General features: G+C 46.9%; 1 protein-coding gene across 5 annotated transcripts in view; it reads left to right on the forward strand.

Annotated features, from left to right (window-relative positions):
• SULF2 (sulfatase 2) overlaps positions 1–24,287 on the forward strand; it is a 125,699-nt gene that overhangs the window by 46,349 nt on the left and 55,063 nt on the right. For all 5 annotated transcript variants that reach the window (XM_005909287.3, XM_070381079.1, XM_070381078.1 and 2 more), the window contains exon 3: positions 3,333–3,572. In XM_005909287.3, coding sequence (XP_005909349.1) covers positions 3,333–3,572 — 240 coding nt within the window. The remainder of the gene's footprint in view (positions 1–3,332; positions 3,573–24,287) is intronic.

Genomic DNA, 24,287 nt, shown 5'->3' on the forward strand with positions numbered 1-24,287 from the left:
GCTTAAACATCTGGAAGTTCACAGTTCACATACTATTGAAGCCTGATTTGAAGAATTTTGAGCATTACTTTGCTACCGTATGAGATGAGTGCAATTGTGCAGTAGTTTGAGCATTCTTTGGCATTGCCTTTCTCTGGCATTGGAATGAAAACTGACCTTTTCCAGTCCTGTGGCCACTACTGAGTTTTCAAAATTTGCTGGCATATTGAGTACAACACTTTCACAGCATCATCTTTTAGGATTTGAAATAGCTCAACTGGAATTCCATCACCTCTACTAGCTTTGTTCGTAGTGATGCTTCCTAAGGCCCATTTGACTTCTCATTCCAGGATGTCTGGCTCTAGTTGAGTGATCACACCATTGTAGTTATCTGGGTCATTGAGATCTTTTTGTATAGTTCTTCTGTGTATTCTTGCCACCTCTTCTTAATATCTTCTGCTTCTGTTTGGTCCATACCATGTCTGTCCATTATTGTGCCCATCTTTGCATGAAATGTTCCCTTGGTATCTAATTTTCTTAAAGAGATCTCTCATCTTTCCCATTCTATTGTTTTCCTCTATTTCTTTACGTTGATCACTGAGGAAGGCTTTCTTATCTCTCCTTGCTATTCTTTGGAACTCTGCATTCACATGGGTATATCTTTTCTCCTTTGCCTTTAGCTTCTCTTCTTTTCTCAGCTATTTGTAAGACCTCCTCAGACAACCATTTAGAGTTTTTGCATTTCTTTTTCTTGGGGCTAGTCTTGATCACTGCCTCCTGTACAGTGTCATGAACCTTTGTTCATAGTTCTTCGGGCACCCTCTATCAGATCTAATCCCTTGAATCTATTTCTCACTTCCACTGTATAATCATAAGGGATTTGATTTAGGTCATACCTTAATGGTCTAGTGGTTTTCCCTACTTTCTTCAATTTAAGTCTGAATTTGGCAATAAGGAGTTCATGGTCTGAGCCACAGTCAGCTCCTGGTCTTATTTTTGCTGACTGTATAGAGCTTCTCCATCTCTGGCTGCAAAGAATATAATCAATCTGATTTTGGTATTGACCACCTGGTGATGTCCATGTGTAGAGTCTTCTCTTGTGTTGTTGGAAGAGGGTGATTGCTATCACCAGTGCGTTCTCTTTGCAAAACTCTGTTAGCCTTTGCCCTGCTTCATTCTGTACTCTAAGGCCAAACTTGCCTGTTACTCCGGGTATCTCTCGACTTCCTACTTTTGGAAGTCAGTGGCAAGGATACACAGAAGAAGAGGTGGCAAGAATATATAGAAGAATAGATGAGGTCAAAGAAATGTGGAGGTGGGTTGGCAGGGAAGGCTGATCTAGAAGGGTCTTAGACCCCCAGTAAAGAACTGGTGTTTTCTTCTGAGTGTGAAGGGAAGCTGCCGGATGGTTTGAAGTAGTGAATAGACATGATCTGTGTTTTCCCTGGGAAAGCTCGAGCTGTCTCCTTCCCCGTTTGGCAGAAAAACGGGTAGAGGAGCCATGTAAATCTCCTTTTCCCTCTTTGGGGACAGAGTGCTGAGTTGGGTCTGATGTGCTGTCCTCAGGTCTCTGGGGGTTGTGGCTCCCCAGTAAGACCTTCAGACACCGGGTAGACCCTGGATTGGCTTCCTGCTGGTGTCCTAACAAACTGCACAAACTGGGTGGCTTAAAACAACAGAAATTTACTGCCTCACCGCTGTGGAGACAGAAGTCTGCAATCACAGTGTTGGCAGGGCTGTGATCCCTCCAGAGGCTCTAGGGGTGAATCCTTCCTGCTCACCTAGCTCCTGGAGGCCCGAGGAGTTCCCTGGAGGGATATACGTGCCTCCTTCCGATCTCTCCTCCATCTTCACTTGGCCTTCCCCTCTGTGTCTGTGTGCCTTCTTCCTTCTGTCTCTTGTCCTTGGATTTAGGTCCCACATCCTAACCAATCTCAGCTCAATATGTTTTAGTACCTCTGCAGAGACCCTTTGTCTAAATTAGGTCCCATTCACAGGAGCCTGGACATAGGACAGGAACATATATATATTTGGGGGAGGCATCATTAAACCCACTATAGACCTTAAGTACTACAAGGAAAAGAAAAAAACTGAGGATAGCCGTGGAAGAGAAAAAGGATTTCCATGAAACCGCCTATGTGTCTGGGTACCGGCCAGGGTATGCAATTACACATCCATTCTTCTTCACACGTGTATTGAGTGCCCACTGTGTGTTACACACTGTGGGGCACTGAGGATTTTGCACTGAGCAAGGCGCAGTCTTTGCACACCTGGAGCCCTCGGTAGAGCAGACACCATGCAGGTGCTGGCGCACAGTAGGGTTTCCACACAAACTCCTTTCCTTCCTGCACCTTACTCCGCTCACAGCTTCATTGAGAAACAAAAACAGGTGTGAATGAGATCACCATTCCTAGTGGTTTATTGTGAAGTTCTAGTACCACATGTGTCATAAGAGCTCAAGGGAGTCAGAAGCCACAGAGATCCCAGGGAGGGGTGGCTGCAATGATGGGTAAGATGTGCAGGGAGGTGGGGAGTGGGTTCCAAGCCGGAAGGACAAGGTGGACAAAGGCAGCCACCACAGGTCATGACTGACACAGAGTGTTTCAGCAGAGACAAGATGTATTTAGAGAGAAGGCGGGCGGGGGTTGCCAGGTTGGGATGATCAGATTTCATTAAGAGGGAACAGTTCTTGGGAAAGTTCCAAATGAAACAAGGTATAATCTTCTCTCTGTTTACACAGTGGTTGCTTTCCAAAAAAAAAAAAAAAGTGTATATTAATACCCTGCAAAAAAAAAAGATGTTCTGCTTATATGTAAGACAAAGTTCTTTACTAGGCTCAGATAACTTATGAACAGGTTTTTACCTACCTGCCCCTGTGAATGCCAGTGGAACTGGGGACTGGCAGAGTACTTCCTCATTGCACTGCGATCTGAAAGTGAAAAAAAAGTGAAAGTGAAGTTGCTCAGTCGTATCCCACTCTTTGTGACCCCATGGATTGTAGCCTACCAGGCTTCTCTATCCATGGAATTCTCCAGGCAAGAGTTCCAGAGTGGGTTGCCATTTCCTTCTCCAGGGGATCTTCCTGACCCAGGGATCGAACCCGGTCTCCCACATTGTAGGCAGACGCTTTACCATCTGAGCCACCAGGGAAGTATTATGGGTGGCTGCCCACAAATGCCAAGACTGCCCCCCAATCTGCCCCTGGAGATTTCCAAAATGCACTCCCCTCCTAGGGGTGTGGGTGCCGCCCTGCTCAGGGCCTCTCAGTGCCCGTCTCTAATTGTTCGGTGCCCAAGTGGGGCACACTCGCTGGAGATCGGCCGGCCCGCGTCTCACCTCCTCTCTGGTTGCAGGTTCCATGCAGGTGATGAACAAGACGCGGCGCATCATGGAGCAGGGCGGGGCGCACTTCATCAATGCCTTCGTGACCACGCCCATGTGCTGCCCCTCGCGCTCCTCCATCCTCACCGGGAAGTACGTTCACAACCACAACACCTACACCAACAATGAAAACTGCTCCTCGCCCTCCTGGCAGGCACAGCATGAGAGCCGCACTTTTGCCGTGTATCTCAACAGCACGGGCTACCGGACAGGTGAGCCAGGCTGCCGCGGGTGGGCGCATGCGCAGACTGGGAGCCACCGACGTGGTACCCAGTGCCCTGCCTCGAATCGCTGCCTTTTCCGCTGTGGTCCTGTGCTGCAGGGCGGGGGAGGTCCCAACAACTTTAATTTAAAAGCTACACCTTGCCTTCCAAATGCGTTAGAAGAATAGATTTATTTGCTTATAGAGGGGCTTGAAAGTGACCTTTTCAACAGAATTTGAGGTGTTTTTTTTTTTTTTTTAAGTGAGGCCCTTTAAAATTTGAAATACAGTAGAGAGGCCATGAAGGACCCGGGCAGGAGCGTGAGTTCTCTGTGAATTGTGTCATTTAAGCCGCTGGGGACTACTTCTTTGACTTAAGGCCATCAGCATGGAACAAGCTTCCAGAACAACACTGGGGTGAGACAAGGGGATTAAAATTGGCGTGAAGGATGGAGAGGCCCCTGCGCGGGGACTGCGGCCGCACTGCAGATGGCCGCGCACTGTTCGTCTACACCTGACCGTCTGCACTGCCCAGGGTACTCCATCTCCTCTGCCAGTGGGTGCCCACAGTGTTGCGTCCTAGGTGGAGCGTAAGTGAGACTTCCTGTCTCTTTATCTTGCAGGAGGTACTTTGGTGGGTTCTGGAGACTCACCTGCCTGGATGGTTGCCTGAGGCAAAGGCACAATTACAGTCGCTTACCTCCAGCAACATTGCAAAATCCTCCAAACTCGATTTAATTTGCTTTAATTTAGAAAAATAAACAAACACTCCCCACATAGAGTAAGGAGCCAAGGCAGTTGTGAAATCAGATATTGTGACTCGGGTGTCGTAACCCCAGGAAATTGTGCTCAAGCTACAAGGGACTTGTTTGGGCGGGAGTGACAAAGAGGATCGGATATCTCCATTTTGTTCATTCATACATCCATTGAAGACACTTAGATTATTTCCATATCTTGGCTGCTGTAAATAATGTTGCAATGAACATGGGATACAGGTAGCTTTCAAGTTTGTGTTTTCGTTTTGTTTGAATAGATACTCGAGAGATGGAATTGCTGGATCATGTGGTGGTTTTATTTTTAATTTTTGAGGAGCTTCCCAACTGTTTTCCATAATGGCCATACCAATTTACCTTCCCACAATGAACAAGGGTTCCCTTTCCTCCAAATCCTTTCCGACACTTAGTATTCTTTGCCTTTTTGATAACTGGTATTCTAACAGTGAGGCTTCCCAGGTGGCGCCGGTGGTAAAGAACCCACCTGCTAATGCAGGAGACGTAAGAGGTGCAGGTTTGATCCCTGGATAGGGAAGATTCCCTGGAGGAGGGCATGGCAACCCACTCCAGTATTCTTGCCTGGAGAATCCTCCTGAACAGAGGAGCCTGGCGGGCTACAGTCAGGCTTACAGAGAGTTGGACACAACTGAAGCAACTTGGCAGACAGCACATTCTAACATATTGAGGTGATATCTCATTGTGGTTTTGATTTACGTCTTTCTGATGATTAATGATGTGGATTTAGATGTACCTGTTGACCATCTGTATGTCTTCCTTGGGAAAAAAGGTCTGTTCAGATCTGTTGCCCCCTTTTTAATTGGGTTGTTTTAATTTTTTCTATTGAGTTGCATGAGTTTTTATGTATTTTGGATATTAACCCCTTATCAGATGTAATGATCTGCAAATATTTTCTCTTATGTGGTCGATTGTCTTTTCATTCTGTTGTGCAGAATGTTCCTCTGCTGTGTTTGGTGTCGTCCCACTTATTTCCTTCTGTTTTTATTGCCTTTGGTGTCAAATTAAAAAAAAAAATCATCACCAAGACCCATATCAAATGATGATTTCACATCATATGTTCCAAGTCTTTAATCCATGTTGAGTCAACTTTGCTTATGGTGAAAGATAGCAGTTCAGTTTAATTCTTTCACATGTGGCTATCCAGTTTTCCCAGTTCCATTTATTAAAGAGACTATCCTTTCCCCATCATATATTCCAGGCTCCTGTGGCGTAAATTAACCAACCATATATGCATGGATTTATTTATGGACTTTCTAATCTATTTCATTGATCTATGTCTGTTTTTATGCCAATACCATGCTGTTTTGGTTACTGTTGCTTTGTGATACGGTTTGAAATCAAAGAACATGATGCTCCAGCTGCGTTCTTATTTCTCAAAATAGCTTTGACTATTTGAGGTCTTCTGTGGTTCCATATAAATTTTAAGATTATGTTTTCTGCCTCTGTGAAAAATGCCATTGGATGGTCTAGTGTTTAGGACTCCATACTTCCATTGCAGGGGCACAGGTTTCATCCACATGGCATAACCAAAAATGAATAAGTAAACAAGATAAATAAAATTTGTAAATAGTAATTTTTTAAACTGCCATGGGAAATTTGATCGGGATTGCATTGAATCTGGAGATTGCTTTGGATAGTATTGACTTTTTCTTTTTTTGGCTGCACCAGGTCTGCATTGCTTTTGCACAGGCTTTATCTAGTTGTAGTAAACGGGAGCTACTCTTCATTTCAGTATGCAGACTTCCCATTGCAGTAGCTTCTCGTTGCAGAGTACAGGCTCTGGGCACATGGGCTCAGTAGTTGTGACTCTGGGCTCTAGGGCACGTGGGGCTCAGTAATTGTGGCATGCAGACTTGGTAGTTGTGACTCGTAGGCTCTAGAGCGCAGGCTCAGTAATTGTGGTGCATGGGTTTAGCTGCTCCGCAGTATGTGGAATCTTCTTGGACCAGGGATCAAATCGTGTCTCCGGCATTGGCAGATGGTTTCTTATCCACTGTGCCACCAGTGAAGTCCTAATATCAACATTTTAACAATATTAATTCTTCTACCCCATGAGCATGGAATACCTTTCCATTTATCTGTGTCTTCTCTTTCCTTAACTGAAGTCTTACTTTTTAGGGCAGAAGTCTTTCATCACCTTGGTTAAATTTATTCCCAGATATTTTATTCTTTTTTGTGCAGTTGTAAATGGGATTGTTTTATTAATTTAACTTTCTGATAGTTTGTTATTAATGTATAGAAACTCAACAGATTTTTGTGTATTGATTTTGTATCCTGCAATTTTACTGAATTAATTTATTAATTCTAACAGTTTTGGTGGAGTCTTTAGGGTTTTCTATGTGTAATGTCATGTTGTCTACAAATAGTTTCACTTCTTTATGACTGGGATGATTTTCTTTCTTTCTTTGCCTCATTGCACTGACTAGGATTTCCAATACAATATTGAATAAAAGTGGTGGCAGTGAGTTCCCTTGTCTTGTTCCTGATCTTAGAGGAAAAGTTACCAGTTTTTTGCTGTTGAATATGATGTAAGCTGTGGGTTTTATTATGTTGATATATGTTCCTCTACAGTCACTTTTTTGAGAGTTTTCCTCATAAATAATTGTTGGATTTTGTCCAGTGCTTTTTCTGCATCTCCTGAGATGATTTTTATCTTTCATTTTTTAATGTGGTGTGCACATTGATTGATTGGGGGATGGTGAACTACCCTTGCATTTCTGGAATAAATCCTACCTGATCATGATATATAACACTTTTAACGTATTATTGAATTCAGTTTGCTAATGTTTTGTTGGAGATTTTTGCATTCTATGTTCATCAGAAATGTGGGCCTGTACTTTTCTTTACTTGTGGTGTCCTTGGCTGATTTTGGTATCAGGGTAATGCTTGCCTTTTAAGATGAACATGGAGTTATTCCTTCCTATTCTGTTTTTTTGGAAGACTTTTAGAAAGGCTGGTATTGACTGTTCTTTGAATTTTTGGTAGAATTCACCTATAAAGCTGTCTATTCCTGGACTTTTGGAAAGTGTTTGATTATTGATTCAACCTTCTTTCTAGTAATTGGTCTGCTCAGATTTTCTATTTCTTCGTCAGTCAGTGTAGGTAGAAACTATGTTTCTAGTTACAGTTCTCTAGCTGGTCAAACTTGTTGGCCTATAATTGCTGAAAGTAGTCTTTTATGGGCCCTTGTATTTTTGTCAGTTGTAATGTCTCCCTTTTTATATCTGATTTAACTTATTTGAATTCTCTCTTTTTTCCTGGTGAGTCTAGCTAAAAGTTTTACCAATTTTGTTTATCTTTTCAAAGAACCGGTTTGTACTTCCATCGATCTTTTCCATTGTCTTTTTCGTCTCTATATTTCATTTATTTTTGCCGTAATCTCTATGGTTTCTTTCCTTCTACTGACTTTTTTCTTTTTCTGGTTCCTTGAATTGTAAAGTTTAGGTTGTTTATTTGAGACGTTTTCTTGTTTCTCGATGTAGGCGTTAATCACTTAGAACTGATTTTGCTGCATCCTGTATGTTTCCGTGTGTCGTATTTTCATGTGTCTCAAGTTACTGTTTCTAATTCTTTAGATTTCTTTAATTGATTTGTTGTTCAGTAGCATGTATTATTAGCATGTTGTTTAGTCTCCATGTATTTGTGAATTTTCCAGTTTTCTTCTTGTAATTGATTTCTAGTTTCATACCATTCTATTCGAAAAAGGTGCTTGATAAAGTTTCCGTTTTCATAAATTTATTAAGATTTGTTTTGTGGCCTAACATATGATCTATCCTGGAGAACGCTTCACGTTCACTTGAAAAGAATGTGTATTCTGTTGCTTTTGGGTGGACCATTCTGTGTGTGTGTGCTAAATCTATCTGGTCCACATATCGTTTTAGACCTATGTTTCCCTGTGGATTTTCTCTCTGGATGATCTATCCATTGATGAAAGTTGGGTATAAAAGTCCCCACGATTATTCTATTGCTGTCTATTTCTCCCTTGCGGTCTATTAATACTTGTTTTATATGTTTAGTGAAAGTGAAGTCGCTCAGTCGTGTCTGACTCTTTGCGACTCTATGGACTGTAGCCTACCAGGCTTCTCCATCCATGGGATTTTCCAGGCAAGAGTACTGGAGTGGGTTGCCTTTTCCTTCTCTATTATATGTTTAGGTATATATGTTTGCTGCTGCTGCTGCTAAGTCGCTTCAGTCGTGTCCGACCCTGTGCGACCCCATAGACAGCAGTCCACCAGGCTCTGCCGTCCTGGGATTCTCCAGGCAAGAACACCGGAGTGGGTTGCTATTTCCTTCTCCAATGCATGAAAGTGAAAAGTGAAAGTGAAGTCGCTCAGTCATGTCCAACTCTTTGAGACCTCATGGACTGCAGCCCACCAGACTCCTCCACCCATGGGATTTTCCAGGCAAGAGTACTGGAGTGGGGTGCCACTGCCTTGGTGCTCTTAAATTGATCAGAGACTCAACTGCCTTCTGTTTCTCCTTATCTCCCACTGATGAGAAACAAAGTCACATGAGCACACGTGATGGCAAAAGAGTCTTTATTCTGGGTGGCCGTTTGGCTAAACATTCTGTTACTATGGGAGAAACAGAAAATGAATACTAAGGGAAGATTAAAGTTACAACCTTAATGATAGTTCTTAAGTCATTTGTATATGTAATACTGTTTTGAATAAAAGAGGTTAGCTGGAATTGTAGAAGACTGAAACCAGAAAAAAGCATTCTTTAAGTGGACCAACAGTTCATTTAAATAGAACTTTTAATGTATTTAGCTAAGTATTTTATCTTGAAAAAGTGAACTACACAATTTTGAAAAATAACCTTATTCTATGTTGTATTCTAACAGTGTTTAACAAAGGTTATGTTATAATTGTGGTTAGGTTATGGGTTGATTCTTTAATTAGATGAGTTGATGAAGTGTCAATTAGAGGCAGGGAGGGGGATAATTTGTTAAACAAATTTAAATGATAGCACCATTTGATATCCTTTATTTCACCTTCTATTTTCACAGCAAATCATACAGAGTCATTTTTGCAAAAGTATTTGAGGATTTGATGAGTTTTCCCTTCCCTGGTGGCTCAGCTGGTAAAGAATTCACCTGCAATGCAGGAGACCCAGGTTTAATCCCTGGGTTGGGAAGATCCCCTGGAGAAGGGAATGGCTACCCACTCCAGTATTCTGGCCTGGAGAATTCCATGGACTGTATAGTCCATGGGATTGCAAGAGTCGGACACGACTGAGCGACTTTCACTTTCAGTTTTTTTCTCTTAATCCCTTGACATGTGAGTCTTCCCTCTGAAGCACTGATTCCCTCATCATCATTTTCATGATTTCTTCTTCAGCTATCTCGAAGACCAGATTATTGTTTGTCAATGGATTCACACATGCCTCAGGCTGTCTTCCAGCATGACTTTCATTAATTTCTCAAAACCTTGCATCTTTCACAAGATTTGCGATTTCATTTTACCATCATCTTGCTTTGTGTTTCCCTGTGTTTGCAGTAGAGATTGACAAAGGATGAAGCGAGAGGTGCTAAGTTTAAGCAGGACAGATATAAATTTGTTCATGGATATTTCTGTGTGCTGGCTTCCTCTTGCTTTGGGGACTTGGATCTCAAATATAAACACACTTGAAAGGATAAATTGTATCTTCAGTTTTTACAAAATGTACTTAGTCATCTATTTTAGCACACTTCAGCTACCCTGACTGTGCTCACTTACATACGCACCAGCTAAAGTTATGCTGTCCTTAGAATGAGACGCCTTCAGGTCTTTGCAGAGCAGTTGAGAGCAAGGACTCTGCCTGAGTTCAAATGTGGACTCTACCACTGACTAGCTAAGTGAATTGGAATAAGTTATTTAACTATGCCTTGGTTACTTCAAGGAATAATAATGTTACTTAGCCCATAGGGTTTTGTGAGGATTAAATGTGTTAGAACAGCGATACATAGTAAACACCAAAGAAACATTGGTGGGACCTCCCTGGCAGTCCAATAGTTAGGACTCTGTGTTTCCACTACAGAGGGCATGGGTTTGATCCCCGGTCAGGGAACTAAGATCCTGCATGGTGCAGGATGGGACCAAAGAGAAAAAAAGGAACGTTAGCAATGATAAACACAGCCTCACAGAACCCACCCGAGGCCAATGTTCAGATGAATGTCACACAGTGTAAGATCATGTGATAGAAATAAGTTATACCCATGAATCGAAAGGTAGCAGCACATGCTCGGCCTCTCTGGAAATCAGTGAAACACAGATTTAGCCAGCAGTGCGTTATCACCACAGCAAACATCTCGAGGTCCCGTCACACCAAAAGGTGGTGAGGAGGTGGGAAAACAGGAAGAGGGAGGTGGGAATGCGCATTGGCACCTACACTCTGAAGAGCAGTTTGGTGGTTTTTGGCAAAGTTGAAGAGGCATCTCCTTCCATTCAGCAGTTCTCTGGCTCTGCACCCTTTACTTCTGAGGAGGTGGTATTTGAGTTCTGCTTGAGCAAGGAGAAGGTACTTCTTGGCAATGCTTGTGGCCAGTAAATGGCCATCAGATCCAAAGAACAGAAAGCCCCCAACTCCCAAGTGATTTTGACAAGATATTGAACTTTGTGCTCCCTAAACCAAAAAAAGGGGCTTCTCAGGTGGCTCAGGGGTAAAGAATCTGCCTACCAGTGCAGGAGATGAAAGAGATGTGGGTTCAATCCCTGGGTTGAGAAGATCCCCTGGGGGAGGAAATGGAAACCCACTCCAGTATCCTTGCCTGGAAAAATCCCATGGACAGAGGAGCCTGGTGGGCTATAGTCCATAGGGTTGCAAAGAGTCAGACATGACTGAACACAGCATACAAACCAAAAAGATGCAGGTGAGCTTCCGACAGAGGCAGATTCTGTGCTTTGACAGTGTCGTCATTTTATCATAAGGCCTGAGGTCTCAAGATGTGGTTGGCGCTGGGAGGGGCCACCTGCCTCTTCCTTTGTATGATACACTAGCATTCAGTAGGATCTTCTCCCAGAATGCCCAAGTGGCAAGAGTCTTTCTGATTGGACCAACTTGAGTCACATGCCAAGCCCCGAACCAGTCACCATGGACAGCAGATGCCCTGCCAATCAGCTTAGCCCACATCACCTGGTCCTGGAGCAGCAGATGGAGTCAGTGTCCCCCTGGCACCTGTGTCCCCAAATAGAAATCAAGGGCCGTTGGATAGGATAAAGAGAAAGCACGCACTGCAGTGGCATTCACGCATTTCCAGTAGCCTGCCTTGGGCGAAACAGCAACGACCAAAGGGGAGGAATAAACACCCCTTCTGGATCTTTCTGACGAATTAGACCAGAATGCCCGTTTTCTTCTCGTTAGGGTACTGCTTTCTCATTCCACGTTGCCATCTGAGCCTGGCAATTCAGAAGCCGTTCCCCCGCCCAGCTCCTGCCATCTGGTACAGACTTGTAGAGACGTGAGCACTGGTGTTTGAGCCCCCCACCCCTCCCTCGTCATGTTCTAGAACACGCTGTGGGAGGAGGGGAGCACACCCCTCATGACCAGCCCCAGCTGTGCCGGGACCCCTGGCGCACTCCGATTCTTTTCATTCTTCTCCTCCAACAAAACTGGATAGAGGAGGTCAGCTGGGGACCCAGACTGCTTGGCTGGCAGCCACCCTGCTTGGGCAGCCACCCTTACTTGGGCCAGGTGGGGGGCTCGGTGCCATGATTCCCACTGTGGCAGGACGCCTGGGGCGTTGGTGGAGGCTGGAGCATCCCCCAGACACAGGAGGGTGGAAAGACAACTGCTGAGCATTTGGGCATCCCTGACAGAGACTCGCTGCTGGTGTGTAAAGGGGTGTGTGTGAGAGAGAGAGCGACCTAGGGAAAGAGGAAGAGAGACAAAGAGAGATTTTTTTCCCTGATGTGGTTTTAGGGCCACAAAGACGTGAGAGCTGGTGTTTTTCTGTGAAATAATCCTCTCCCCTCCCTCTTTCCATCACCCGGTTTTGATCTGCTTTTAGCCTCTTGCCCTGAAACCCACACGCCAGCCTCCAGCTGCCTGCCCGCCATCTGCCTTTGGATGTCACCCCGACACTGACTTCCTGACCCTGTGCCTCCCTCCCAGGCACCTCTCACAGTCTTCCTTTCGGCGGTTGCAGTCGCTCGGGCCAAAACCTGAATGTCCTGTTTTCTTTCTTCCTTTCACACTCTGCATTGAGTCCATCAGCAAATCCCATCAACTCTCCCTTCAAAATAGAGCAGAACCCCCTGGCACCATCACCCGCATCTAAGCCTCCTGGGGTCCACTCTCACCTGCCCCAGCTTTCTCCTCTCTGGCCTCCCTGCCTCCCACCTCGCCCCACGAGGGTCTATTCTCACAGCAACCAGAGACATGCTATCAACCTTCATCAGATCCTGACCCACCACTCTCACTCAGGGTGGAGGCTCCCACAGGCACCTCAGGGTCCTAACAGTCTGCCCCTCTCTCCCTCACCTCCTGACACCTCACCTCCTGTTCTCACCTTCAGTCACTTCCCTCCTTCCTGTTCCTCAAGTGAAAAGTGAAAGTGAAAGTCATTCAGTCGTGTCCTGCTCTTTGCGACCCCCTGGACTATACAGTCCATGGAATTCTCCAGGCCAGAATACTGGAGTGGGTAGCCTTTCCCTTCTCCAGGGGATCTTCCCAACCCAGGGATCGAACCCAGGTCTCCCGCATTGCAGGTGGATTCTTTACCAGCTGAGCCACCAGGGAAGCCCAAGAATACTGGAGTGGGTAGCCTATCCCTTCTCCAGTGGAACTTCCTGACCCAGAAATTGAGCCAGGGTCTCCTGCATTACCAGCAGATTCTTTACCAGTTGAGCTACCAGGGAAGCCTCCTGTTCCTGAAACCATCCAAGTAACTCTTGGCCCATTCCCATCTCGGGGCCTTGGTACTTTTTCCTTCTCTGGAGACTCCCTCCCCTCACATCTGCATGGCTGTCACTCACTTTCCTGAGACCATCATTCAGGTATCACCTCCTCAGGGAAGCCCTCCTTGATTACCCATCCAGCAGAGGTTCCCCTTCCTCCTTTATCCCCCTCACCCTGCTTTTTTAAGTCAGAGTCCTTGTTGCCACTTCACATACATTTGAACGCTGACTGTCCAATTTCCCTTGTGAAGTTACATCCCCTGCCCGCTTCCGGTTCTCCTTGCCCTGGTTCCTGCTTTATCTGCCTCCCTGGTCCTTTCACTGCTGAGGGTGCACTTTGCCACTGATGTGGCTGCTTGTGGCCCTTCTAGACTGTCAGCTCCCTGGAAGCAGGGCCGTGTGGTCTGTCCTCCCCTGCGTGCCCGTGCTGGACACGGGCTGCCCTGTAGTAGCTGCTCATTGAGTGCTGCAGGACGAGTGGGTGAATCTATATTCCGTCCAGACCCAGCTGGCCCACTTCCAACCCTCTGGCCTGTTTTCTATGCTCCGTTCTCCTCTCCCGCATCTCTCCTCCCCACCCCCGCTCCTGCCATCTCAGCCGCCCCTGCACAGAGGAGAAAAGACTTAGCTTCTTCCTGGGATGCCTGCGGCCCCGGTGCAGCTGTCGGGCCGTCACAATGGCCGCCTTCTCTTGGCTTGGCCTTCCTCCTGGCTTTGCTCCCTGCTCTCTTCCTCTCCCCCGAGTGCGCACACAACTCTCTTCTTCCCTCCGTCCAGATGCCCCCTCCACCCCCTTGCCCGCCCCTTCTCCAGCCTGTGGGGGGACAGCAGAGCATCTCCGTTTGCCCCGGGAAGGAGGCCCCCCTTAAGAAGCAGGGCGGCCTTGCCTCAGGAGGCCCTGTAACCCACCTTCCCCACCATGAAAGCCGGCCATCGGTGGGGGTAGGGCAGCCTCGCCCAGGGCATCCTTAGGGGGTACACATGCATCCCGGTCACATTCACCTTCAAGCAGCCTCTATCTCTGGGAGATGGTGAAGGACAGGGAGGCCTGGCGTGCTTCAGTCCATGGGGTGGCAAAGAGCCGGACACGACTTAGCAACTGAATAACAGTCTTTTTTTAAAAACTCCAGTGTAATAGACACTCCCTTCTTCCAAGACCTTCAGACTTCAAAACAAGTAAAACACGGGTGCAGGAATCCAGAGACTGAGGCTCTGCTTCTGACTCCTCTGTGACCTTGAGCTGAGACCTGCCCCCTCTGGGCCTCAGTTTCCCCATCAGAGCAGGGGAGCTGCCAGGTCCATGTATAATTTACTCGGTCCCTTTGCTGTGATTCCGCCCTCAGGGTCATGGGACCAGTGCCCACAGACTTGGGAGGAGAGCTGCCCCAGGCCACTGGAGGAAAGAGGAGGCAGATGGCCACACTTCTCCTCGACTTTTCAGAAACTGGGTGTGAGGTGGGTGGGGCGAGATTTCTACACTTGGAGCTCCCTGTGTCCCAGCCCGTTAGCCCGAATATTCATTTCCTGTGGCTGCTGTAACAAAAGTGCCACAGCCTGGGTGGCTTCAAATCAGAAATGTATTCTCTCACAGTTCTGGTGGCCAGAAGTTCAAGCTCACATGTCAGCAGGGCCCGGGTCCCTATAAAGCCTCCCGGGAGGATCCTTCCTTGCCTCTTCCGGCTTCCGATGGGTGCCAGCGAGCCCTGGCATTCCTTGGCTTGTAGCTGCATCCATCCTGTGTCTGCTTCCCTGTTGCCATGGCCACCTCCATGCGGACCCTCTCTTCACGTGGCCTTGTCCTGTCTGTGCCTCCGCGCCCAAATTTCCCTCTTCTCTAAGGACCCCAGTCTCCAGATGAGAGCCCACCCTAATCCACGGTGACTTCATCTTAACTTGATGACATCTGCGGAGACCATATTGCAAAATAGAGTCCCCTTCACGAGAACCCAGGGTTAGAGCTCAAACATGTATTTTGGGGGACCACAGTCCAACCCACAGGGTTGGGTTCTTTCCCACAGACCACTTTATTTAATCCTCATGGATGCGTTAACGTCCATTTGGGCTGCAGTCTTAACGTCCAGCTGGAGCAAACTCTGCAGGCCACCAGGGATGCTCAGAAGCCAGCTGCTTCTGCCACCTGGGCCGTGGGCCTGAGCCCCGGGCCGTGTGTCACCCAGCCAGGCAGCAACACACAGAGGTCACTCAGCCCACCTCGGAAGTCACAACAGAAAAGTGTTAGTCACTGAGTCATGTCTGACTCTGTGACCCCATGGGCTGTAGCCCACCAGGCTCCTCTATCCATGGGATTTCCCAGGCAAGAATACTGGAGTGGGTTGCCATTTCCTTCTCCAGGGGATATTCCCGGCCCAGGGATCGAACCTGGGTCTCCCACAGTGCAGGCAGCTTCTTTACTGTCTGAGCCACCAGGGAAGCCCCAGTGAAAACACCGTGAGAGGAAGGGTGACTGTGGTGGGTGAATGTATTAACTCTGTCCACCGAGAGCCTCAAGGGGCCACAAGGGAGTTTGCAGGGTGTGACCTTTGCAGGCGCCTCCCCAGCCCCAACTGCCAGTCCCCTGGACGTTCTGGAGGGGTTCAGACTAGAGCCAATATGGTAGCCACTCACCACCAGGAGCTACTTAACTTTGTATTAATTAAAAATAAACCAGACTTTAAATCCCATTTCTCCATCACGCTAGCCGCGTTTGAAGTGCCTCTGTAGACACACGTAGGTGCCAGATGGGATGGTGCAGATTACAGACTGTTTCCATCACTTCACAGTGCTCTATTGGTCTGGAGAGCCTCAGAATAGAGTGTAACTCAAGCAAAATCTCTCTGGGAGGAGGGCACAAGCCTTTGGGAATATGATCATTACAACAACAAAAGTAGAAATAAAACCAAAAACTGCAGGTGGTTCCGATGCAGCGTTCACCATGCCCAGACCTCCATCCTCACACAAGCCTGTGATATAGCTGTGCCCCTCCTACTGCTGTAGTGCTCCCCTGGACCCCGGGCCTGGGGCTCCAGTTTTTGTACCTGCCTCTCCAAGCCTTTGCAGCCATCTGTGGCTGTGTCATAGGTCAGGGTCAGAACCAGCCACACAGGAGGCTCCATCCTGGAGCCGGTGGGTCCCACCTGTCCACAAGAAGACAGGTTCTTATTTTCTCAGCATCTGGCACATCTGATTTGTTGGAAGTGCGGTATCCAGGTTTTTACTGAAATTGCCAAGATTTCTAATGTGGATTATTCATTCTATTTTCTAAAAAAAATTAAAAACATCAGGCAGGCCCACAGCAAACATAACGTGTGCGATGGATTCAACCCACAGGACACCATGTTTGCAAACTTTTTTCTAACGTGGTGGTTCTCAAGGGGGCACACCTCCCAGCAGGGCTTAACATCTGTGGATGCATTTCCGGTGGTGATAAAAGTGGAGAAATGCTGCTGGCTTCCGGGACCAGGGATCTTTGATGTCCTGCTCTGCACAGGAGAAACCCGTGTAGCCCCTGAATTGTCTTGCATTCCACATGGCTTCTCAGTCTTCCACCAAATCATCATGTGAGTGGACTCTTTGATATTTATTGTTCTCTGAGCCTTGTCTGTAAGTTCATTTTATATAAAAACACTGAAAGGGTTTTTGCAATTTTAATCCATTCTGAATTTTCCAGGAATGTGAGGATAAGTCAGTGGGGTGTATATTATACGTGAATGCAGAGCTTTTTGCAGAGTTTTTCCCCGTTGCTGGCTGTCTCACCGACGGCAGGGCCGCGTCAAGCGTGTGACGCAGTCCCGCCCAGTTTACGAGCGCGCCTGTCACGCCCCCGCCCCCCGAATCTAGGTTCACACGTCTCGCTGCTCCGTCCTGTCTCCTTGATGGATGTGATCGGAAATTCATGCTGAAATGTCTCTTTATTATAAACTGACTTCCTTTTTTTCTTGTGGATTGTGATTGGAACATTATATTGATTTTTTTTTTTTTTTGAAATGATGTGTGTCTGTAGCTTTTGTTGCCTAGAAGTTTCCCTACAGGAAAATAAGGGAGCGTTACAAAATGTTTGTCACAGAAGTGGGGCATCAGTCTAATGGTGTGGCAAACAGCTCTTTGAAGGATCAGCTTAGTGTCAGATTCCTCCAAGATGATAATTAAATATCCATTGATCGATAGTCTTCCTGGGCCACCTTCTAAGGGTTTCTTATGGATTTCCTGTGCCTCCTTTGTCCTGTTCTTTGGGACAAAACCATCGTTTATGGCTGATTCATGTTGAGGTTTGACAGAAAACAACAAAATTCTGTAAAGCAATTTTCCTTCAATAAAAAAATTAATTTAAAAAAACATAGTTTTTTTTTTTAATTTTATTGAAGGATAGTTGATTTACAATGTTGCATTAATTTCTTCTGCAAAGTAACTCAGTTACACATATATTTCCTTTTCTGTTATGGTTTGTCACGGATATTGAATACAGTGGGGCCTGGTTGCTTATCCATGCTCCATATGACAGTTTGCCTCTGTGGATCCCAAGCTCTCCTTCCTCCTCGCCTGACCCCCTTGGCAACCACAAGTCTCTTCTCTGTAGCTGAGAGTCTGTTTTTGTTTCGTAGTCATGTTGATTTGTATCAGGTTTTAGATTCCACGTGTAAGTGATACCATGTGATACTTGTCTTTCTGACTTCACCCCGTAGGATAGTCTGTAGGTCTGTCCACGTAGCTGCAAGTGGCATGATTTCATTCTTCCTTATGGCTGAGTAATATCCTGCTGTGTGTGTGTTCCACGTCTTCTTTATCCATTCATCTGTCGACGGGCATTTAGGTTGCCTCCACATCTTGGCTGTTGTAAATAATGCTGCTGTGAACGTACGGGTGCATGTATCTTTTTGAATTAGAGTTTCTTCTGGGTATATGCCCAGGAGTGGGACTGCTGAATCATATGGCAACTCTATTTTTAGTTGTCTGAGAAACCTCCATACTGTTTGCCATGGCGGCGGCTGTACCGATTCACATTCCCTCCAACAGTGTGGGAGGGCTCCCTTTCCTCCACACCCTCTCCAGCATGTGTTACTTGTAGACTTCTTTTTCTGGTAATTCTGGCTGCACTGGGTCTTCTTGCTGGCTTTCCTCTAGTTGTGGCACACGGGCTCTAGAGCTCGAGCACTCAGTAGCGGCAGCGTGAGGGCTTAGTTGCCCCGCAACGAATCCGCGTGCCCTGCATTGGAAGGCAGATTCGGAACCACTGGACCACCAAGAGGGTCCATTTGCAGATTTCTTGATGATGGCCATTTTGACTGGTGTGAGGTGGTGGAGGGGACAACGGAGGATGACACGGTTGGATGCATCACCAACGCTATGGACATGAGTTTGAGCAAGCTCCGGGAGTTGGTGATGGACAGGGAAGCCTGGCATGCTACAGCGAATGGGGTCACAAAGAGTCAGACATGACTGAGCAACTGAACTGAGGTGATACATCATTGTAATTTTGGCTTGCGTTTCTCTACTAATTAGTAACGTTGAACATCCTTTCATGTGCCAGTTGGCCATCTATAAGTCTCCTTTGGAGAAATGTCAGTTTAGGTCTTCAGCCCATTTTTTCAGTTGGGTTGTTGGGTTTTGTTGTCGAGTTACATGAGCTGTCTGTATGTTTCGGAGATTGAGCTCTTGTCGGTCCCATCATTTGCCTATATTTTCTTCCATTTCATAGATTGTCTTTTCATTCTGTTTGTGGTTTCTTTTGCTGTGCAAAAGCTTGCAAGTTTGATTACTCTCATTTGTTTATTTTGGGTTTTATTTTGATTGCCTTGGGAGACTGACTTAAGAAAACATTGGTATGATTTGTGTCAGAGAATGAGGACAAAACCATGCTTTAAAAGGACCAGAAGGGAATTCCCTAGTGGTCCACTGGTTAGGACTCTACTTCCACTGAGGGGGCATGGGTTTGCTCCCTGGTCAGGGAACTAATATCCTGCATGCCTTGGCATACATGCATAAATAAATAAATGCATGCATGTATGTGTTAGTTGCTCAGTCATGTCTGACTCTGTGACCCCATGAACTGTAGCCCACCAAGTTCTTCTGTCCATGGAATTCTCCAGGCAAGAATACTGGATTGGGTAGCCATTCCCTTCTCCAGGGGATCTTCCCAACCCAGGGATTGAACCTGGGTCTTGTGCATTGCAGGCAGCTTCTTTGCTATCTGAGCCACCAGGGAAGCCCAAATGCATACATATTTGCAGATACAGCTCGTCCGAATGGCATTAAAACCTGGCCCCAGCACTGGCTAATGTGTGCGTGGCACCAAGGGGAGGGGGACGGGCTCCATCCCAGACTAATGAAATTTCCAGGGAACAGATGGCCCCAGTCCCCATTTGCTGAAGCTGCATGACTCTCTCAGGAAGTGGGTGGCTGAGGCCAGCATTTAATTGAAGGCCCAAGCAGCCCGTGCTCCATGCGTCGGCCAGAGCCTCGGGGTCATCTGCAGCCCAGCCGTGACCTCACCAAAAGCAGACAGGCAGAACACGGGCTGGTAAAGAGGCATGTAAACAGCAGCCCCAGCCCTCCTTCCCTCCGGGTGTCTGCTTGTCCTGCTTCTCCCCAGCAATTTGCCATTCCTCCTCCCCACCTAGCAAGCTAGAGGAGGCTTTGAAAATGGACGTGTGATCATGTCACTCCCTGCTCCCAACCCTCCACTGGCTGCCCACTGCTCTAAGAATAAACTCACAGCTCCTTGGCCTCTACACCTCCCTGTCCACTTCTACCCCTCTCTCTCTTGCTTTCTTGCCGCACTCAGGCCACCTGGGCCTCTCTGCTGCTCCTCAAACAGTCCCAGGTCAGACCCGCCCCAGGGCCTTTGCACTTCCGGTGGCCACAGCTAACTCCTCGCCATCTCTCTCTATTCCTTGTGGTCTCCTTCCATCTCCAGCATTCCTGCTGCTTTCCTGACCTCCCTGTGTCAGTGAGTCCTCTCCACCCCAACTACCCTCGACCCAGAGAGCCTGCTTCTGTTCTTCAAAGGACTTAGCCGCCTTTAAATTATCTCGGGTGGTCTTTTGTTGTTGTAATTGTTGTTTTCTCATGGAAAATCGAAATACTCATTTTCCTGACACATGGTTGTGTTTTGAACGATAATTCAGAACGTGGATTATACACCACTTGTGACATGTGTTTTTCAAGAATAATTTACACGCTCAGACTTGCTTTAAGAGTCTTTGCTAAACGTTCATCAGCACTGAGCTGATGTCAGTGAAGCATTTCTCAGGCTTTCATGGAGATCTGAGTCAAATGGAAAAATCAAAGAATCCCCTGTAGACTCTACATGAGGTTGTTCCATCTTACTACCGGAAGCCCTGTGGAAATGTGTGTAATGCCTTTGTGTGAAGCTGTGATAATTTTCTGGTGCTTTACACAACAATATGGATATTAAAAGTTTTACATTTGCTTAAAAGAGGGGAAAATTACTGATTTGTTTTCTCAGATCAGAGTAGGATTTTGGTTGGTTTTGTTGGTGGTGGTGGGGTGGTGGTTGTTTTATAAAGCAGAATAAATCTTTATTACCCAAGAGTCTTGAAAGCTAGATCATATAAAGGTACCTCTGTGAGTGTGTTCATGGTGAAAGAAATCAGGTAAAATAATGTTATCCTTGAACTGACAATTGTTTGTAACCCGTATCTCAGGTGTTTTGAACTTATTTCTCACCTGTTTTGTTCATTGCTATATCTAAGAACAGTTTCTGGCAGGTGCTGCTGCTGCTGCTGCTGCTGCTAAGTCGCTTCAGTCGTGCCTGACTCTGTGCGAGAACAGAGTCAGGCAGGTTTCTGGCAGGCGTTAGGTACCCAGTTAAAATTTGAGTGAATGGATGAGTCTTAGGTGTTAGGCTTGAAGTAAGCAGAAAATGAAAATAAAATGGAATTTTGATTACTCTCTGACTTTCCCAGCATTAAGAAATGTAATTGAAATTAGTTCAGGCAAATTTGGCTGAGTTTCGGTGCTCAAACATTGTCATCAGAACCCTGTCTTTTTGCTGCTTGGATTTACTTTCATTTGGGTTGGTTTTATTCTTAGGAAGGTATGCCTTTTGATGTCAAGACCCCCTTCCCCCCAACCCCCACGCCCTTCCCCCACGTCCCATCTTACCAGGGGAGTGACCCTGACTGAAAGAGAGGACCTCTTTCTGATGCTCCAGTGAAAGTCTCAGGGGACGCTTTCATTGGCTCAGCTAGGGTCATATGTCCCTCCATCACCCAATCACAGAGGCCAGGGGAGATGGGCTACCCTGATTGACCAGGCCCAGATCATGTGCTCAGCTCAGGAGCTGGGAGCTAGAGAAAGCCTCACTTGGAACAGGTGTCACTGAGAGAGGAAAATGTTGGTTCCTTCAGAAGCACAGTCACCAAAAGACAGGAGAATTGGTGCTGGGCAGATAAATAAAACAGAGGTCTGCTCCAGAAACCCAAATCCAGGTTCCGCTTCAAGAGGCAAGTGGAAAGAAGGCCTTTCCCCCGGCCCCCAGTTCTCTCTGCTTCCAGCCCAGGATGCCTCCATACATAATCAGGCCTCCACCTTCCTCATGAATTTTCCCATAGCTCTCAGCTCAGCACAATCCCATCTCTGGCATCCAGAACTTTTACAGCATCAATTTATCACTTCGTGCAGCAATCTACATTTAGTATCTTTTCAAAAGCAGAAGGAGGAGATTCATGTAACCTTGCAAGCAGCCCAAAGTTAAAAGGATCCAGTTACAGAAGATTAGAAATGTCCCAGCCCTAAGAGCTTTGGAGCTCTGGGTCTATTTAATGTATTTCTTCCTGGCCCTGCCACCTCAGCCAATTTGTCTGCCAAAAAAACAAAAGACTTCAGCCCTGTGGCATTTTACATCTAATATTTATGGCATTCTAGAGTTTGCAAAAGCTCTTCCTTCTCATTTATCACTTGTTCCTCAGTCGACCCCAGCTCTACCCCCAGAAGGTTAGTGGGTTTGTTCTACTCTGCCCCAAAAGCCAAATCACAGATGGCTCTGGTCTCACAACTCAGGGTCCTTCTCCTGGTAGCGGGAATGGGATGGAAGTGTGGCCAGGGCCAGCTCAGTCTCTATTCTGCACCCTTAGGACCAAATTTGGGTCTCGCAACGTGTCAGCCAGCAGCCCGAGTCCACACTCTAACCCTAAATTTATTGTGCTTGAATTACAAGATATTTTTTTTAAATGTGGGAATTTTACCCCAAAATCCAGATTTCCAAGCTTTAAAAAAAAAAATAAGATGATGATCTTACCAATATTAGCAACATTCCTGAATTATAAGTGTCAGCAGCCCACAGGGGTCTGTCGACTATTTTTATAAATAAAATTTTATTCAAACACAGTCATTCCCATTCATTTATGTATCGTTGGTGGCTGCTTTTATTCTGCAGCGGCAGTGTTGATTCTGCAACAGGGACCAGAGACCACAGAGCTGAAAAATATTTTCAGTCTGACTCTTTGCAGAAACGGTTTGCTGACCCCCGGGATGGCAGTAGCCAGCTGTGTTTGTGTCACAGCTGTCCCCAGTATTTTAGAATACAGGTCCAGGTGCGGGCAACCCACTCCGGTATTCTTGCCTGGGAAATCCCAGGGACAGAGGAGCCCAGCGGGCTACAGTCAATGGGGTCGCACAGAGTCAGACACGACTCGGCAACTAAACAACAGCTGATGTTGCTGTTTAGGGCACTGCTGCTGCTGCTAAGTCGCTTCAGTCGTGTCCGACTCTGTGTGACCCCATAGACGGCAGCCCACCAGGCTCCTCCGTCCCTGGGATTCTCCAGGCAAGCACATCAGTCCCCAAATAACAGTCATTTAGGGATAAGAAGTGCTGATTTCTCTCTCATTTGACGGCTTGGCATCACAGCCCCGGGATGATATGGCACACAGGATTCTTACCCAGGCTCCTATCACCTAGCCCCGCTGCCCTGGGGAACTAGCCTTGTCCAAAATGACTGCCCACGTCCACAGCCAGCCAGCCAGCAGGAAGTAGAAGATACAGAAGCATTCCCGCTTCCTGTAGGGCCTTCACGAGAACTCGCACACCACGCCATCCACCAAAGGTTGGTCCTGGCCACATCTACCCTCGAGGGAGGCTGAGCCTGTCGGCTCCGTCCTGGCAGCCTTGTGCCAGCTAGCAGCTGGGTTAATGGAGAAGCAGCACGTGGACACTGGGCAACACAACAGATGCTGTGACATCTCATCGGCAGGGCCTGAATCTCCATTCACAGCACACTTCTCCTTCTCTTATTCCTGGTCCATTGCATTCATTCACAGGAGCACCAGAATCTCGTTTGCATTTATGTGCCCTATTGTAAACGGTGTACATTCTCTCCCAGGGGAGAGGAAGAAAGGGAGCTGGTGAACGCCAAGGGCAGAGGAAAGGTTGCTGCAAGGAGTCGAACCCAGTGTCCCCTTTTTGTATAAACGACGTGCATGCTCAGTCGAGTCTGACTCTTGGCAGCCCCAGGGACTGTAGCCCACTGGGCTCCTCTGTCCGTGGGATTTTTCAGGCAAAAATACTGGAGTGGATTGCCATTTCCTCCTCCAGGGACTCTTCCTGACCCAGGGATCGAATGAGAGTCTCCCGCATCTCTTGCATTGGCAGGCAGATTCTTTACTAGTGATTGGGAAATAATTAGGCCAAATCCGCTTGAAGGATCCCCTGCAAAGCACCTCCCAACCTATCAGGTGAGAGATGCCCCCATCTTCAGTGACTGGGGCCACGGCCCTGCCAAGATGCGGGACAGGGCAGTAGCCAAAAGCCAGGCTGGAGATGACCACCCAGGTTTAAGTCTCAGCTCTGCCACCTGGGGCGGCCATAGGGGACTTCATCGCTCTGTGCCTCAGTTTCTCCAGCTGGTTTGCCAACAGTTTCTGTCCCCCAACTGTAAAATGGGGACAGAAATATTATCTGCCTTGTTGGGTTGTTGCAGAACTCCATCACTGTCCAACTCAATGGTTTTCAAAGTGTGCCCCAGGAACCCTGGGCGCCAAAACATTTTCATGATAATCCCAAGACATCATTCGCCTTTTAACATGAGTTTTCTTCATGTGT

This window comes from Bos mutus, chromosome 13 (assembly GCF_027580195.1).
Source record: "Bos mutus isolate GX-2022 chromosome 13, NWIPB_WYAK_1.1, whole genome shotgun sequence".
Classification (NCBI taxonomy): domain Eukaryota; kingdom Metazoa; phylum Chordata; class Mammalia; order Artiodactyla; family Bovidae; genus Bos; species Bos mutus.